Below are 15659 nucleotides of genomic sequence, written 5' to 3' on the forward strand. Positions count from 1 at the left end.
AGAGACGTGGTCCCCTGGCACATGCTCACGGATGGTTACCTCTCTGCAGAACCCAGACTCCTCACTGGAGCAGACACGTGGGAAACGAGGCTGGCACACAGCACGGACAGAGCCGGGAGCTGGAGCTCTGCCACCTCTCACTGCAGGGCCTGGAGGACACTCATTGAATTAGCCAGGTGCAGGGAATGTGCTCAACAAAACAGCTAAAAATAACTGTACAACAGCTGCTCCCAACCCCGAGCTCTATTCACAGTGAGTATTGATGCTGGCAGAGACCCTGCGGAAGGATTGGGATGGGACTGCACCACTCAAGTCCGTGTTCAGGTTGTACCACTTAATGTCAAACATATAACAGACACATAAGTACCGGTGTTCTCACAAATGACTGGCAAGTTTAAAGCTGGCAACCAAGTAAATTAAAAATGTTATGGGTTTTTTAAAAAGCTCTGCACCCAGGAAGCACTCACCTCAATCCTGCTCCAAGAAGGAGCAACCAGAACACGCCACTCAGGCCCTCACTCCTCCGAAAAACTCAGAAGGCAGCAGAAAAGGTAACAGAAAAGTGTGCCCAAAGGCCAGACTCGCAAGGAAGACACTTCACTGGGAATACGGACGCCCCATTGTGCCAGAGGCTTAAGGAAAAACCAGTGCATAGCAGGGTGCCTTCACGGTGATCCGAACCCTCCGCACATTTGAGAGCAGACATTCCTCAGCACCCTGAGGCGGCAAAAAACACTTTTTTTTTTTTTTTTTTTTTTTTTTTTTGTCAATGGCAGAACATCCTGGGGCACTGCCACCTAAATGAGGCCCATTCCTTCAGCTGTGTCATAAGGACTCGGTGCAATCTCAGGATGAGCAAGTAGAGGGCAATGGGGTTAGAGGGGGCGGTTTAAGCCAACACTACCACTGAAGAAAAAAAGAACTGCTCAACTATGATTTGTGGCTACAAAGATAACCAGCTCCCAAGAGCCCTTAAATACAGAAGTAGGAAAATCAAAGGGAGAAAACAGAACAAGGATTTGCCAAAGAAACCCAGAGGAAAAGCTTATTCTTTAGACATTGAGGTATCCTTGAAAGGGGATCTGCTGCCCTGACACACCAAACTGGGGAGACGGATAGAAAAGCAAAATCTTTTTATTTGTTTGGACTGTGGTAACCATGGGGTTATTGCCTCAAGAGCTAATTTCATCCTCATGCACCCAGGAAAAAGGGTTCAGCTGTGACAGCCTCCCCATTCACTGCTCCTATCAGACTTATTTTTGTTGATATTTTTCAGCTAGGAATTTTTTGACAAGGAGGACAGACTCTCTCAAAACAGAGAAACAAGCAGCAGTCACGAGAAAGATCACAGTTTATCTGGCAGGATCTTAGAGGGCCAATTGAAAAATCTCAGCATAAAAGGGGCATGCAAAGATAATGAGGACAGAAGCAGAGAAACGAGAACAAGTCTGTGCATCTCTCTCCATCACGGAGGAATCTGCGGGGTGAGGGGTCACCATAGGACAAACCTTGAACTACGAAGAATGCAGCCACCTCAGCACGGTGGAAGCCAACCAAAGAAGTGGTCACAAATGACCAAGCGTTCACCCAAGGCCTTAAAAAGCCCTTTGGCATGAACTAACTGCCCTGTAAGTGAATCACGAATGGCAGTGGGCAATTTCTTACTCAACACTGCCTTAGTCCGAGAACCTGGAAGGTAGCGAGCACCAAAAAAAAAAGAAAAAGAATACAGGCTCTCACAACCATTAGAGTTCCTAAAGTCACAAGCAGCCTGGAAAAGGAGAACAAGAAACAAACATGCCCTGCATCTGTCTCTAAAATCCAAGGGAGCAGTAAGCGAAAGGAGACGGTGGGAGCTGCGGAGAACGGGCGCTTCCCTCGCAGGGCCCTGCAGGTCCCAAAACCTGGCAGGGTTCAGCAGGGAACCGGGCAGAGCAAGACCCGCGTGGAGCCGGCCAGGGAGCCGCAGGCCCGGGCTGGGGCCCGCAGCCCCGCGCAAACCGGCTCTGCTCCCGCTTCTCCGGGGCGCCCCCTTCCCCCCTCCCCGAACCCGGCGGCCCCGCAGGCCGGGCCGGACCAGGCCAGGCCAGGCCGGGCCGAGCCGAGCCGGCCCGGACCCCCGCGGCGGCGGGCGGGGAGGCCTCGGCAGCCCCGGCGCGGAGCGGGCAGGCGCTGCCGGCGGCGCCGCGGGTCCGCCCGCCCCACCGCGGCCCCCGGGGCGGCGGCGGCCCCGGAGCGCCCGGCCTTACCTGCCGGCGGCGCCCGCGGCCCGGGGCGGGAGGCGGCGCCCTGCGGCCGAGCGGATTTGCCGGGCGCTACCACTGCGGCCGGGGGGCGGGCGGCGGCGCCGGGACCGGCCACGGAGCCCCGGGAGCTGCAGGGCAGCGGCCCGGCCCCGGGGCGGCAGCAGCGCCCGCCAAGGGCGCGCGAGGCCCCGCCGGGCCGCCCCGCGCCGGGGCCCGCAGCCAGGCAGGGAGCGAGCAGCGGCGCCGCCGCCCCCGCCGCGGCAGCCAGAGGGCGAACCAGCCCCGGGCCGGGCGGCCCCGCGGGGCTACCTGCCCCCCCGGGTGGCTAGTGGCGCGCGGAGGAGGCCGAGCCGCTGGCCTCACCTTCCTGCGGGCCTCCAGGCCAGGCGGCGGGTGTCCCGCGCGGGGCTCGCTCGCGGGCGGCGGTGCCCGGCGGCTGCCCGGGCGGCAGCGCGGCCGCTCGGCCACGCTCTTCTGCGCGATCTGCCGCTGCAGGCGCAGCACCTCCTTCTGCGACTCCCGCAGCAGGCGGTCGAAGTCAGGGACGTGGAGGCAGCCGGCGTCGGCCTGCGGGAGACGCGGAAAACGGCGCATTAAGTCGCGTCCGAGCTCCGAAAGCGCCGAGCGGGGCAGCAATTTAATACACCCTCTATGAAAGCGTAACCGAAGAACCCAAAAAACGAGCCCGGCTGTACCATGGCCCCCAAAGATTCCGTTCTTTGGGTCTCCAAAGCCTCAAAACCTGCCCCAGTGTGTGAATGGGCGATGATATCTGTCACAAATATCTGTCACAGATATCATCACCCATTAAGCACCTCGGAGCACACACGTGCTGGAGAGGGCCCGTCTCCTGTGCCTGTGCTCTTGCCAGCAGAGAGCGCGTCAGGATAACAGTATGTCATTTCCCAGCGCTGCAGCTGCTTGACTTCCTTGGTTGGACTGCTGACGTTCCCTGGAGCCCTATTTGTTTCTATATGTTTGGATTTTAAAATGCTAGGAAGCATGAAGGCTCTCTCAGGCTAATTCACTTTTAATGCCAGATTTGTTTTTCTTTTCTACCTCCCCCCTTTTTTTTCTCTCCTTCTAATTCTTCATTTCTAACTTCTTCAAATAGGGCAGTATGTTTGGACTCCCATCTTTTGTGCAATTGATGGTTCCTGCCTATTCTGGACCCAAGGCCAGCAGTTTGAGAAGGAAACCAGTGTAGTTTTACTCTCACAAAAATAGTGAGATACACCACAGGTTTGTTTTAAGTCTTCAAAGGTTTTCATTTTTTAGGATGCTGAAAAAAAAAAAACAAAAAAAAAAAACAAGAAAAACACGTACCTGCATGTTCATAAAAGCGGGTTATGAAAACCTGTCTTTACAAATACACTGCTGGAGGAGACATTGCTCGTTCCCCCGGAAAGCTCATAAGCCAGTGAATTCAACACATAATTCATATCCAGGACAAATGTAATCACCTTCCCTGCTCACTTCTGATTGGCCCTAAAATAGTACGTGCTTCTAAATATGATACAGTTAATCCAGAAGAACGTGCGGTTATGGTAAGAGGGAAAATAAGGTACCATTAATGGGAGCTGATTAAAGATTCAAAAGGCAGGAGTTGAGCCCTCTCCTGTGCCAGACCCATGTCTGGGGTATCAGGGTAATAGTTCCTTATAAAAATAAATTGCCCATGGTTCTATACAAAATCCCCCTTCAGCCACCAAAAAAAGGCAGCTATTCCCAACAGGCAGCCTCCAAAGGAGGCTTGTTCCGCGGAGAACAAGGGAGCAGAGAAAAGCTCAGTTTTCCCCTCTCAGTTTCTATTATACATGTTCCCTGCAGCTGCCGTGCTGTCCCCTGCATTGCCCAGCTTGCCCATTGCCAGCTGAAGAAGCTGTGATACCAGCTGTGCCCGGCCCCTGCTGCCTCCAGCACTTCAGGGACGTGGAGGAGCCTGCACCAAGGGCTGCGGATACGTGTTTTTCACAGCCAAACCCCTGATCATACTCATCCCTCTTCTAGCTTGCAGTCCATCATTAGCTCCTGTCTCATCATCCACAAAAAGTGTCAGAACTACTTCTTGGCAAGAAATTGCAGCCTGGTTTTCACTGGAGCTTAGTTGGAAGCCCAGCACTGGAGCGGGAGTCTCAGGAAATCATTTTATGCCATCCTTAGAGCCCTGACTTTGCACTGCAAGGCTAATGACTTTGCACTCAGATGTGCAGGATGTCCTGCCACTGGAAGGGGGACTCAATAGATCCATTCACTAGCTATTAAAATATGTGTGCTGAGTTAACTATACTACGTTAAAAGTGATTTGGTTACAAATTCTGAACATGCACATAACATCCCTGCACAGAAAGCCCCTAATTGACATAATGTTTTTAGCATGTTGCAGACAGGTTAAGTGGATGTTCAGTTTTAACTAGCTGAAAATCAAAATTTTATGCACAGCCTGCTCAATAGAGAAATGAGAAAAACAAGAACAGACAGACTGTTTTCATTTCCAGTACTCTTTGCAGTTTCCCTGCCTCATGTATAAATGTCCTCTGGTTTTGTTGCCTTGGCAGGTTATATAAACCAGGACATGTCCCATCTTCTCAGTTAGAGGTGGTCACTCATGACCTAGCAAGGCAGCAGCTGAATTCATCAACCCAAAGACTGTCCCATGTCTTTCTTCAGGCTGTAACGAATCTTTCTCACCCACCTTTGTCAGGTTCCTCTACAATTTGTCACTGTCCTATCCCTGGCAGATTCAGGTTGAACATGCCCTGGTATGAATATTAGAGCATTTTGGAAAGGTCCTAAGGCCCCTTCTGCGGGGTCTGTGGTGAGTAATCAAGGAAGGACATTTCTTCTCGATGGCACATCCTGGCCTGGATAATTTTCTCCCATGGTTTAATGCCAGAAGGGATCACCAGGGCGCCTCTATACAGAGAGCAACACTCACTAACACCGGCTTCTCAGCCACAGGAAGGGTCTTAGTTTCTCCTGAAAATGGCAGCTTGGATCTATGAATTTGTAGGGTGAAACTGTGGTATCCCCCCACAGGCTGTTCTGGAGAGATCCAGCCACTTTCTCTGCCACACACTCTCCCAGTTTTCCCTGTCCCAGCTCACACATTGAAGGCACTCTCCTTTTGCTCTCCTCTTAGGACTAATTGGCCTCACCCCATTTGTTCAAGCCTGATCCCCACAGCTGGTGTTCCCCCGTTCGCCCTCAGCCCGCGAGTGATGTCCCAGAAAGTTGCTCACCTTCCCTGCAATGAGTTGAGCCTGCAGTTCCCGGCACTCCTGCTGCAGAGCTTCGATCTGCTTATCTTTGGCCAGGAGGGCACTGGCTTGCTCCGTCAGGTCTTTGGCACGCTGCCGGGCGAATGCTTTTTTACACAGCTCCAGACTGGAACCCTTCAGAGGCACCGGAGCTGTTACCTGCACCGGAGAGAGCAGCAAGGAGGAAAGCCACATGTGTTGGTGTTTTATTGACCATGGCTTCAACTGCCATCAGGCAGAGAACACCATCAAGAACCACAGCCTAGGCAGAAAGGACAGGCAAGCAGACAGAGGAACACAACACAGACACAGAAAAGTGGGAGGAAGGAAGGGCTACTTGGAAGAGTGGATTAGAAAAGAGGCAAGAAAGAGAAGGTCCTCAGCAGATGGGGCCATTCAGCACAGGAAGAGCAAAAGCAGGTGGGAACAGGAGATGAAAGCAGGATGAGGGCAGAACAACTAGAGAAGACAGCAAAGAGAAGAGGATGACTGCAAAGATCAACACAGGAGCAAAACTGGAGCTGGTCAAAGCAGGAAGAGACATGGGGATTTCTGCAGGGTCTTGGGTAGGCACTGATGGGTGGAAGATGCATAGATGGCTCTGAAGGACCCAGGTACCAGGGCTTGCCCTGCATCCAGGGACATCTGGATCCACCTCCCATGAGACACCACCATGGAGGTATCTGCTGCTGCAAGGAGGCCTGGGCTGTTTCTCTAGGTGAGTGACCCAGCAGCTGAACCCTCCTGGTGCTCACACTATTAAACAGTGACCACCCCTGGTTTTTGTTCAGGAAGAAAATAAATAAAAACAGTATTTGTGCAGTTGTTGGAGCCCTGTACTGCTAGTGGACATATATCAAATAATTTCTCTTAACAAAGTATCTGACAAATTCATCTGGCAGCAACCACTCTCCTGCAAGGACCAAAACCCAGGGACAGACGGGCAGCTCAGTGCCCAGGGACGGAGACGAGGCAATGCCAGGAAAATTCTTCTCTTTGGCCAAATTCTCCCTATTTCCTTCCTAATCCTAAGGCATTAGCATTCCCACCACAATCCTTGGTCTTTCTCCAACAGAAAGAGTTTCCCTTTCTCTGCTACAAGCCACCTTTAGGAAGCTCATTCAAATGCTTCTTTGCAAGCTCCCACATTTAACAGCCTTCTCCCGGCACTCCTGTGCTGTGCCAGAAGCTGCAGGTTTCGTAACAAGCTGCAGTTTGGTTGCAGAAAGACAAAACATGTGGTTTGCACACAAATGCAAGTGAGGTATGAATGGAGCATAGGAAAGTATTGCACTCCTTCCTGTTTTGCCTCACCCCAGTCTTTTTCGTATTCAAACACTTCCTGTTTCTTTTTGCTGGAGTTGGATGAAATATTTTCACAACCAGCACAGGAAAAGCTAAGCTAATTACCTTAAATATTACCTTAGGGTAGGTGGGCACATTTACAGCAAGAAACCAGGCAGGAGGAAATTGCTCCAAACCAGCTCTCCAAGCATGAGAGGAAGAAGCCAGTAATTTCTCTTCCTGGCAGACTTGCTGGGTTTTGTGAAGCTTTTACTGCTGCTGATGTACCAAGTATGTGCAGGCTTGCTTGGCTTGTGAAGGGGGCAAAGAAAACAGCTTTCTGTCTCCGTAAAATAATTCTGCATAAAACTGGTCTCGTGATATCTGCAGGGCTGCTGCAGCCGCAGCAAGGGGACCGAGGCAGTGTGTTGTGCCGATGCCCATGCTCCTCCTCACCACTCCAGACACTGCGGCCTTTCCTCTTCTGGAAAGGGAGGGGGCTCCCAGGACAAGCAGCAAGGGGAAGCCCTCGCACTGAGGTGCTCGCCCAGCTCGGCCTGGTGCGTCACTTACGACTTTGAGGTTTGCCTCCTGCAGCTTGCGGGCTCTCTCCTCCAGGCGCTTGGCGATCACGGCCAGCTCGGCGTTCTTCCTCTTCAGGTGCTTAACCTTCTCCTCGGTCTCGGGGAAGCAGCTCCTACGCTGGAAAACAGATGGGAAGGTTTGAGGTGAAGCCCTTTCTCCCTTACTCTAGTGATGCACCGGGGCTGTTAGAGGTGGCCAGGTCGCCAACCCTGCAAGAGCTGCTGTGTCTGGGAATGGTGGGGGGCTTTTCCAGTTCTTACATATCTGACCCAACCATTAAACATCCCCTTCCTCTCATCTCCTCTCCATTCACTGAAGCTTTGGGTTTTTTTTCTGATATTTCTTGTTATTAATGTGACTTCGTGGTCCCCCAAAAGTCACAAAAAGTCCCCGTTCCTGGGTTGTCCTATGTGGTTGCTCTTCCTTTGCAGCGTGTTGTTCTCTCCACCTTTGCAGCTTTTGACCCTGCGGGCTGCACGATGCAGCCAGGAAGACAGGCCATAGAATCATAGAATCATAGAATGCTTAGGGTTGGAAGGGACCTCTAGAGATCATCTAGTCCAACCCCCCTGCATACGCAGGGACACCTAAAGCACGTGGCACAGGACTGCATCCAAGCGGGTTTTGAAGATCTCCAGAGAAGGAGACTCCACAACCTCTCTGGGCAGCCTGTTCCAGTGCTCTGTCACCCTCACTGTTAAGAAATTTTTCCTTAAGTTCCTATGGAATTTTTGATGTTTCAGTTTCCGGCCATTTCCTCTAGTCCTATCAGTGGCCACCACTGAAAAGAGACCATCCCCGTCCTCTGCACTCCCTCCCTTGAGGTATTTATATACACTGATTAGATCCCCTCTCAGCCTTCTCTTCTCCAGGCTGAACAGGCCCAGCTCACTCAGCCTCTCCTCATAGGGCAGATGTTCCAGGCCCCTGATCATCCTTGTAGCCCTGCGCTGGACTCTCTCCAGCAGCTCCACATCCCTCTTGTACTGTGGAGCCCAGAACTGGACACAGTACTCCAGATGCGGCCTCACCAGGGCTGAGTAGAGGGGCAGGATCACCTCCCTCGACCTGCTAGAGATGCTCTTCTTAATGCACCCCAGGATTCCATTGGCCTTCTTGGCCACGAGGGCACACTGCTGCCTCATGGTCAACTTGTCGTCCACCATGACACCCAGGTCTTTCTCCGCAGAGCTGCTCTCCACAAGCTCGGTCCCCAGCCTGTACTGGTGTCTGGGGTTATTCCTCCCCAGGTGCAGGACCTTGCACTTGGCCTTGTTGAATTGCATGAGGTTTTTCACCGCCCAGTTGTCCAGTCTGTCCAGGTCCCTCTGGATGGCAGCACAGCCCTCTGGGGTATCGGCTACTCCTCCCAGTTTGGTATCATCAGCAAACTTGCTGAGGGAGCACTCTGTGCCTTCATCCAGGTCATTGATGAATAAATTGAACAGGACTGGACCAAGGACTGACCCCTGGGGGACCCCACTAGCCACAGGCCTCCAACTAGACTCTGCACCGCTGATCACCACTCTCTGGGCCCTGCCATCCAGCCAGTTCCTAATCCATCTCACTGTGCACTCATCTATCCCACACTTCCGGAGCTTGCCCAGGAGGATGTTGTGAGGGACGGTGTCAAAAGCCTTGGTGAAGTCGAGATAGACGACATCCACCGCTCTCCCCTCGTCTATCCAGCCGGTCATTTCATCATAGAAGGCTATCAGGTTAGTCAGGCAAGATTTTCCCTTGGTGGGCTACATGGGGGCCTGTAGTGTCCCTTGAACTGGGGCTTTCTCTCTTGGGGCTTCAGTCTTTTTTAGTTTATTTCCCTGGTGTTCTGATGCTCAGCACATTGCTCCGGATCTGCAGAGCCCTGCCGTGCTACCTACCCTGAGACCTTTGCTACTGTCCTTTCTCTCTTGACATTGAGGAACGAGTTGAAGGGTAATGGGGAAAAAAACAGCAAAGGAGTTTTTTGTGTTTGCAAGCCAACCTTTTTTTTCTTCTCCTCTCTTTCTATTTATTCTGTGTGCTCTTAATCCCTTTGTCTTTGTTATCCGTCCATTTTGATAAGCTGCAGCTTGCCAGTGGCTTGCTCTCAAAGTCACGGCCAGATGTGTGGCTGTCTTTTCACATGAGCAAAAATGTCAGGTCAACTGATCCTTCCAGTTATTTTCTTTGCTGTCCCTATGAGGTCCCTTGACTGCCACTTGCTTTTTTTTTTCATTGGTGTATTTGCTTCTTTTCAATCAAAAGGTCATGTCTGATTTTTAAGAGTAAGATTTGAAGAGAGTTGATACGGTAGATGTTTTGCTAAAATTCAGGTGTCTAGTGAAGGGTAAAGTCCCCAGAGTTCAGGTCACACTGAATTTATTTTTTTATAGCAAGAAAATAATCTAAAACATATTTTGAATTTGATCGTATAAAACAAATGTTCAGTGGAGCAAATAAAGTGATCAGATTTTCCAGGGCATTTTGAAGGGAGAAATCAACCTGAGCTGACATCTTCTCAGATGCTTTCCCACCTTCTTCTGATCTTTTCTAAATCATGGTGACAATAGGAGATACGAAAGTACTCTGAGTTTAGGCTGGGAAATGGGAAAAGGAAAATCCCTTGGGAGGTGATGTGAGGGCTGACCTTCTTCCAAAGGCATGTGGAAGAAGCAGGATGTGGGCAGTGCCAGCAGGAGCAGGGTGCTTGCCCTTGCACTGCTGGATGCCCAGCAGGATTGAGGTGACTCTGCCTGGAGCAGATCCCAGTACCAGAGTCAGGGTGCCAGTGTCCATCACACCATGCAGAGAGTCCCAACTCCTTCCGTTCCTTGGAGCTGGTCCCTCCATCCAAGCCTTGAGGCTGGAGCGTGCCAAGCACTGGGTGGTGGCAGGAGGGCAGCCGGATGGCAGCAACAGAAGGAACTGAAGTTTTGGGGCTGCAGCGTTGAGCTGCGGCTGGCCCAGGGGCTCCTGAGCTGGGCCTAAGCTGGCAGATGCCAAGCTCGGGGCTGAGCAAGGGCCTTGTGGCCAGTCAGGGTCCCGTGTAAGGAGCTGAGTAGCTGAACAGGCTCCTGCGAAGCTCAGAAGCCTGGACAATGTCATGGGTGACTTGGTTCCAGGTGCATGGCCAGGGGTGGCATCCCACATGGCAGGGCTTCCAAGAGGATGGTGCTCCTTGAGCTCTGGTGAGGAGACAAGAAGGGAAGCATCTCCCCCCAGTTTCCCAACTAGCCATCACAGAGCTGCAGCAGCCCAAGAGCACCTGAAGACGCGGGAGCAGGTGAAACAGGCTGGCCCTGTCCTGGGTGCCCTGCAGTGTCCTCGGGCACCATGCTCGAGTGGGAGCAGGGCGCAGCGCTGCGCTGCTTGCCCCAAGGCAGCGAGGGAATCAGTGTTTCTGCTTTTCCATCTAAAGAGGAAACAAGAGCAACTTCCCCCGGCCTCTTCCCCATCGCCTCGCCTGGCGCTTGCTTTTCTGCCAGCTTTCACAGGCGCCCGCGGAAAAAGTCTCTTGTGGGAAGTCGTGCTGGGGGAAGATGGCAGAAAGGGTGGCAAAGGGTCCTGACCTTGCTCAGCACAATGAGGAAAGGGCCTGCTCAGGCTACTGGCTGCGCAGGGCAGGGGGAAGGCAGCGGAGGTGCCCAAAACTCTCGGGCTCCCCTTCCCTCCTGGCCCTCACCGCATCCTGGGTCTCAGCCCCTGTCTGAGCCAAGCGTGCGGTGACTGATGCCCGCTTTGCCCAGGTCTGGTCTCCCTCCCCATGGAGCAACCCGAACCTCGTGCCCACGCGGCGCCTGACCGTGGCCTCCACTCACCAGCAGGCTGTTCTCGGCGGAGAGGCTGGTGCAGCGGTGCTGCAGGTCCTCCAGCGCGCTCAGCAGCTTCGTGTTCTGCCTCACGAGGAAGCCGTAGTCAGCCCCGCTCTGCAAGACAGCGCGGGGGAGGCCGGGCGGCCCCGCGGCCCCCTGTGGCGGGAGGAGAGGAGGCTGAAGCCGGGCGCCCTCCTCGGGCCCCCGCTGAGCCCAGTCCGGCGCCTCGGCGGAGGCCGGTAGGGCCCGCGCAGGCAGCAGAGCGTCGTGGTGGGAAGCGGAGGAGCCCGAGGTGGTTCCAGGAGAGGTGAGGAGCTGCAAGGCCTTTGGGGGATGGAGGGAGCGACAGCCATAGCTGCGACTACAACAGCCGCTCCCTGACGTTGTGGGAGATGCTCATAGTGCTGCCAAGAGTCAGTAAATGGCTGCTGGGAGGAGGCCAGTGCTGTCCCCAGCACGTGGCCGCCTGCCCCAGTGCCTCTCTGCGACTCCATGGGACAGTGCCAGGGCTTCGGGAGGAGAGGCTGGCGCAGAGCTCCCCAGAGCGGAGAGGAGGAGAGTGGACACATGGAATCAGGGCCAGGCAGGATCAAGTGGCCTTTGGGGCCTGGTGACATCCTGCGTGAGTGCCTGGGAGATGGCAGCCAGCACTGCCAGGACAACCTGGGGCCACTCGGCTCAGCAGAGCTGCCCCGCTCGACTCCTTCCCTGTCTACGATATGGCCGCTCAGTGGCCTCAGGGTAGCAACCACCATCTCCGAGACAGCTTTAACGAAGGTGTCAGCGGGAGTGGAGGCGCGGGGACCTGCCGGCCTCCAGGGAAAGCTTCTCGCCTGCCTCCCCCATGCCAGCTCCCTCCCAGCTCGGCCCAGGAGGCTGCCCTGAAGCCCGGCCCTGGGCACCGACTGCCCCCTCCGTACGAGCGCCGGGCAGAAGGTGACGTGCAGGGTTTCTTTGCAAAACACTGCTTTTATTTTGTCACATCAAAAGCAGCAGCAGCTCTGGCAGGAGCCGTATATATAACCTGTGGTTACAGCTTCCTGCTCCGAGCTGCTAGCCACAGGCATTGCCGAAGCAGAGGCCCAGACAGTATTTTTGTGCGCCAGCAAAGCTCCTGGCCCAGCTACTGCTTCACCGCTGCCACATGGCAGCAGCAAGCCCCGCGTCGCGGGAAAACCTGGCCAGATGTTTTCCCAGCAGCCAGGCATGGACATGGCTGGGAAGCTCATGCTGGTGCTGCTTAATGCCTGGGGGACGCCCCGTTACGTAGCTCTGCAGCTGCACTTCTGAGCAAAGATCACAAGCGAAATGTCCCCCAGCTGCTGAAGAGCAACTTGCCAAACATTCTTAGTAGCAAACACCAGGTAGGCAACTGGCTAAAACTCATTGCACTTTTGAATAACAACATATTTGGGCTTTTTGGTTGCTTCTACTGGAGAAAAAGTACTGGAGAGCTTCCTCTGGTGCTGCAAAACCTGCCCCATCAACACCTCCTGCATGGCTACCTTGGCCACACTACCACCATTGCCCAGGTTGGCCAAGAAGGCATCTTTTCCAAAGCAGTTTAGTGCCAGTGTTTCTTATACCCAAACAGAAATGCCTTAGCAAAACAGGGAGCAAAAACACAAGTGAAGGAGATGGAAAACCTCAAGACCCCCCTCAAAAGCTAATGCCCAGCCCTTTTTCCTTGGCCTCCTGCAGTGCACTGTGGTCTGAGCAGCCCTCTGAGTCTCTGCAAGGGGATACCAGGGGCCACAAGTTGACAGCCCCTCAGCAGAGCAGTTTGCAGGCATCCACTTTGCATAAATTCCTGTGCTTGAAGAAAGTTTCTTCTATATTTTAAAATAAAAGGTAAAAATGTAAAAAAAGAAAAAAAAAGGAAAAGAAAATTCATATGAGGAGCGTCCACATCTTTCCATCTGCAGAAAAGCATAAATATGCATATTTTCTCTATGTATATTTTCAGAAATCCAGATCCAGCCCCTGGCCAACCAAGCTCAGCCAGCAGCCAATTCCCTTGAAATAAAAGCTGGAAGAATTTCTATATTTGAAACCCCTCTTCTGTGGCTGTGAAACACAAGGTCTTCACAAGGCCGGGATGCAAAGACTCCCAGCCACTCACCCCCGTCCTGGGCAGATGGCTATCAAGGTGTCCCCATTCAACCAGGGTTTCTTCTTCACCACTCCAGCACCAGCAACCTGGTCGAGATGTCCTTTCTTGGGAGCTGCTGGCACCTCTAGCCCTTGCGGGGCTCCTTGGGCAGGAGACCAGGCTGTGTGCGTGGCAGGAACCAGGCTTTCCCCTCGCCAGGATCTTCATGTTTCCCAGGGCTTCGCCAGGAGAGGCTCAAGATCCAGCTGCAGAAATGCTAGGGACAAAGGTGTGGACACAAGAGATCTTCTCCCTGTCACCTCCGTGCTGCAGCCTCAACACCAGACCCTGCTCAAGCCCGGAAAGCGCCCTTGATCCTTCAGGAATGCTTTGCGGAACCTTTCCTGCTCTGCAGCAAGCTGGGACAGGCACGGAGAGGGGCGATGCAGCTTGAACCCTCTGCGCCAGGACAGCAAACCCCTTGGAGCTGAAGGTCTGTCTAGACGTCATCCCACACTCATTAAACATTCATTCCCTGCAATGAAATGGCTTTTAATTTATTAACCGCTCCGCTGTTCCTCATCGCTCCGCTGCTCCTCAGTGCAGCCTTACTCCAGGCCAAGCCTGCATCCCCCCGAGGACCGGGCTTGGGAGGCATTAGAGAAAAGAGGCATGGAGTCCCCCCCGAAAAGTGACTTGGCTTAATAAAGATATGAAAAAGTGCCTGCGGGAGCCAGGAGCAGAAAGCCAAACGCTTCCTTTGGACGTGGATGTTTTTCAGGGAACTGAAGCCAAGCAGGAGCAGAGCTGCGCTTGAAGCCGTGGGGAGGCTGGAGGGGTTTCTCGAGGGTGGTTGTGTCGAGCAGTCGGCAGCGCTGCCTCCCTGGGCCGCTGAAAACCCAACCGCTGTGATGTGCTCTTTGGCTGTCAGAGAAAAATGTTCAAGCCAGAGTAATTCCAGGAGAGAAGAGAGCGGGGTGGACGGAGGAGAGCAGACCGCACGACTACCCTGCCGGCGTGCAGCTCCGAGGCCGCTCATCTCAGGGGAAATGGGATTATCTGTCACCACTTCTGGCAGGTTTCTCCAAAAATACAGTCTCTTCAGGATGCCTCCAGAGGCAGTGAACAAAGAGAAGGGCTCAGCTGGATAAGCTGCAAGAAGCTTTCTCTTTTTCACCCGAAAACCTCAAAAGGCTGCGGAGGCTTGTGGTGACTTTTGCAGGAAGAGGCTCCCAGCCTCAATGCTAAACGGGTCACGTCGTCAGCCCCTCAGGAACGCCCAGACTCCAGCACAGTCTTAAAAGACCCGCGGAAAACTCGAGGGCAGCCGTTTGGGGGGCAGTAAATCAACCCGTGGCAAGGCCGGCGCCTCTGCAATGCGGCCGGGCGGCAGAGCTGCCAGAGCTGCCAGGCGGCACCGCCTGCGCCGCAGGGCTGCCCCGGTGCCACCGAGGCCAGGAGGCCAAAGCCCGAAGCAGCCCTGCTATAAATCACCCTGCAGCAGCCAGCGGCGAAGGACGAGTTTACCAGGTGGTAAATTCCACGAGTGGGAAGTCTCAGATGCTTTTTGGAAACATGCATTCTCCTGACTGATTTAAAAAATATATATTTTTTATATATATATAGTTTTTTAAATGTCCCTATGGGATAGGAGGTATAACTCAAGCTGCCAGGTTTGCTTTGCAGAAGGCGTCTCTAAAAGCCAAGGCCTGCATTGCAGTCACTCTTTTCTAAGCCTGTTGTTTTCCTACTGCCTTGGATATATTAAATCTACCACCTCTGCCTCATTTAAGATTGTCACCTGTCATTCAATAAATTCCAGGCTCCACCGTGTTCAAGCCGTTTAGCTGTTCTGGCCTTGGTAATTGGTTTCCTTCGCTTCTCCGTCCTTGCGGCTCGGAAATGAAACTTGTCCTTGCAAATCCATTTTCTTCTCTCGCATTAAGGTTTAAAGGAATTGGTGCACTCTCAGGATGAAGTGATTTTCCCTAGGCTGCCGCTCTGCAGTGCCCTCACTGCATGTGAAAAGCAAGTCTGAAATAACCTCGCTGTTCGGTCAGGGAGCGAGCGAGCCTGGGCTGTCATTGCAGGAACAGCCCTGTACCGGAGCATACCCTATCCAGGGGAAGGCAGCAGTGTTATTTTTGTTAAAGGTATGACAGAAATAAAGGAGATGCTTGGGATGCAGTCACAGTTATTCCATCACTCCTTTATTCTCTAGTCCGTGTCCACAGCAATTGCTCAAGTTCCTTCAATTTATGCCACGACCCTGGTTTTAGGCACAATTGCCTCCTCTCTTTGACTTCATCACGCTTCCTTCCCGGCTCCTCACCCTGTTTATTGCCCTACCAACTACCGTTTCCATGATTCAACGTTTTCTCCTATTGCTTGTCCT

The 15659-nt window shown here is 53.3% G+C and overlaps 1 protein-coding gene across 1 annotated transcript in view; it reads right to left on the minus strand.

Annotated features, from left to right (window-relative positions):
- TSPOAP1 (TSPO associated protein 1) overlaps positions 1–15659 on the minus strand; it is a 65561-nt gene that overhangs the window by 42909 nt on the left and 6993 nt on the right. The window contains exons 2-5 of the mRNA XM_088529961.1: positions 11179–11286; positions 7364–7492; positions 5489–5665; positions 2610–2813 (exon numbers count right to left, since the gene is read on the minus strand). Coding sequence (XP_088386087.1) covers positions 2610–2813; positions 5489–5665; positions 7364–7492; positions 11179–11286 — 618 coding nt within the window. The remainder of the gene's footprint in view (positions 1–2609; positions 2814–5488; positions 5666–7363; positions 7493–11178; positions 11287–15659) is intronic.

Source organism: Tinamus guttatus, unplaced genomic scaffold (assembly GCF_059628265.1).
Source record: "Tinamus guttatus ecotype Peru unplaced genomic scaffold, ASM5962826v1 Tinamus_guttatus_pri_ptg000356l, whole genome shotgun sequence".
NCBI classification, from domain to species: domain Eukaryota; kingdom Metazoa; phylum Chordata; class Aves; order Tinamiformes; family Tinamidae; genus Tinamus; species Tinamus guttatus.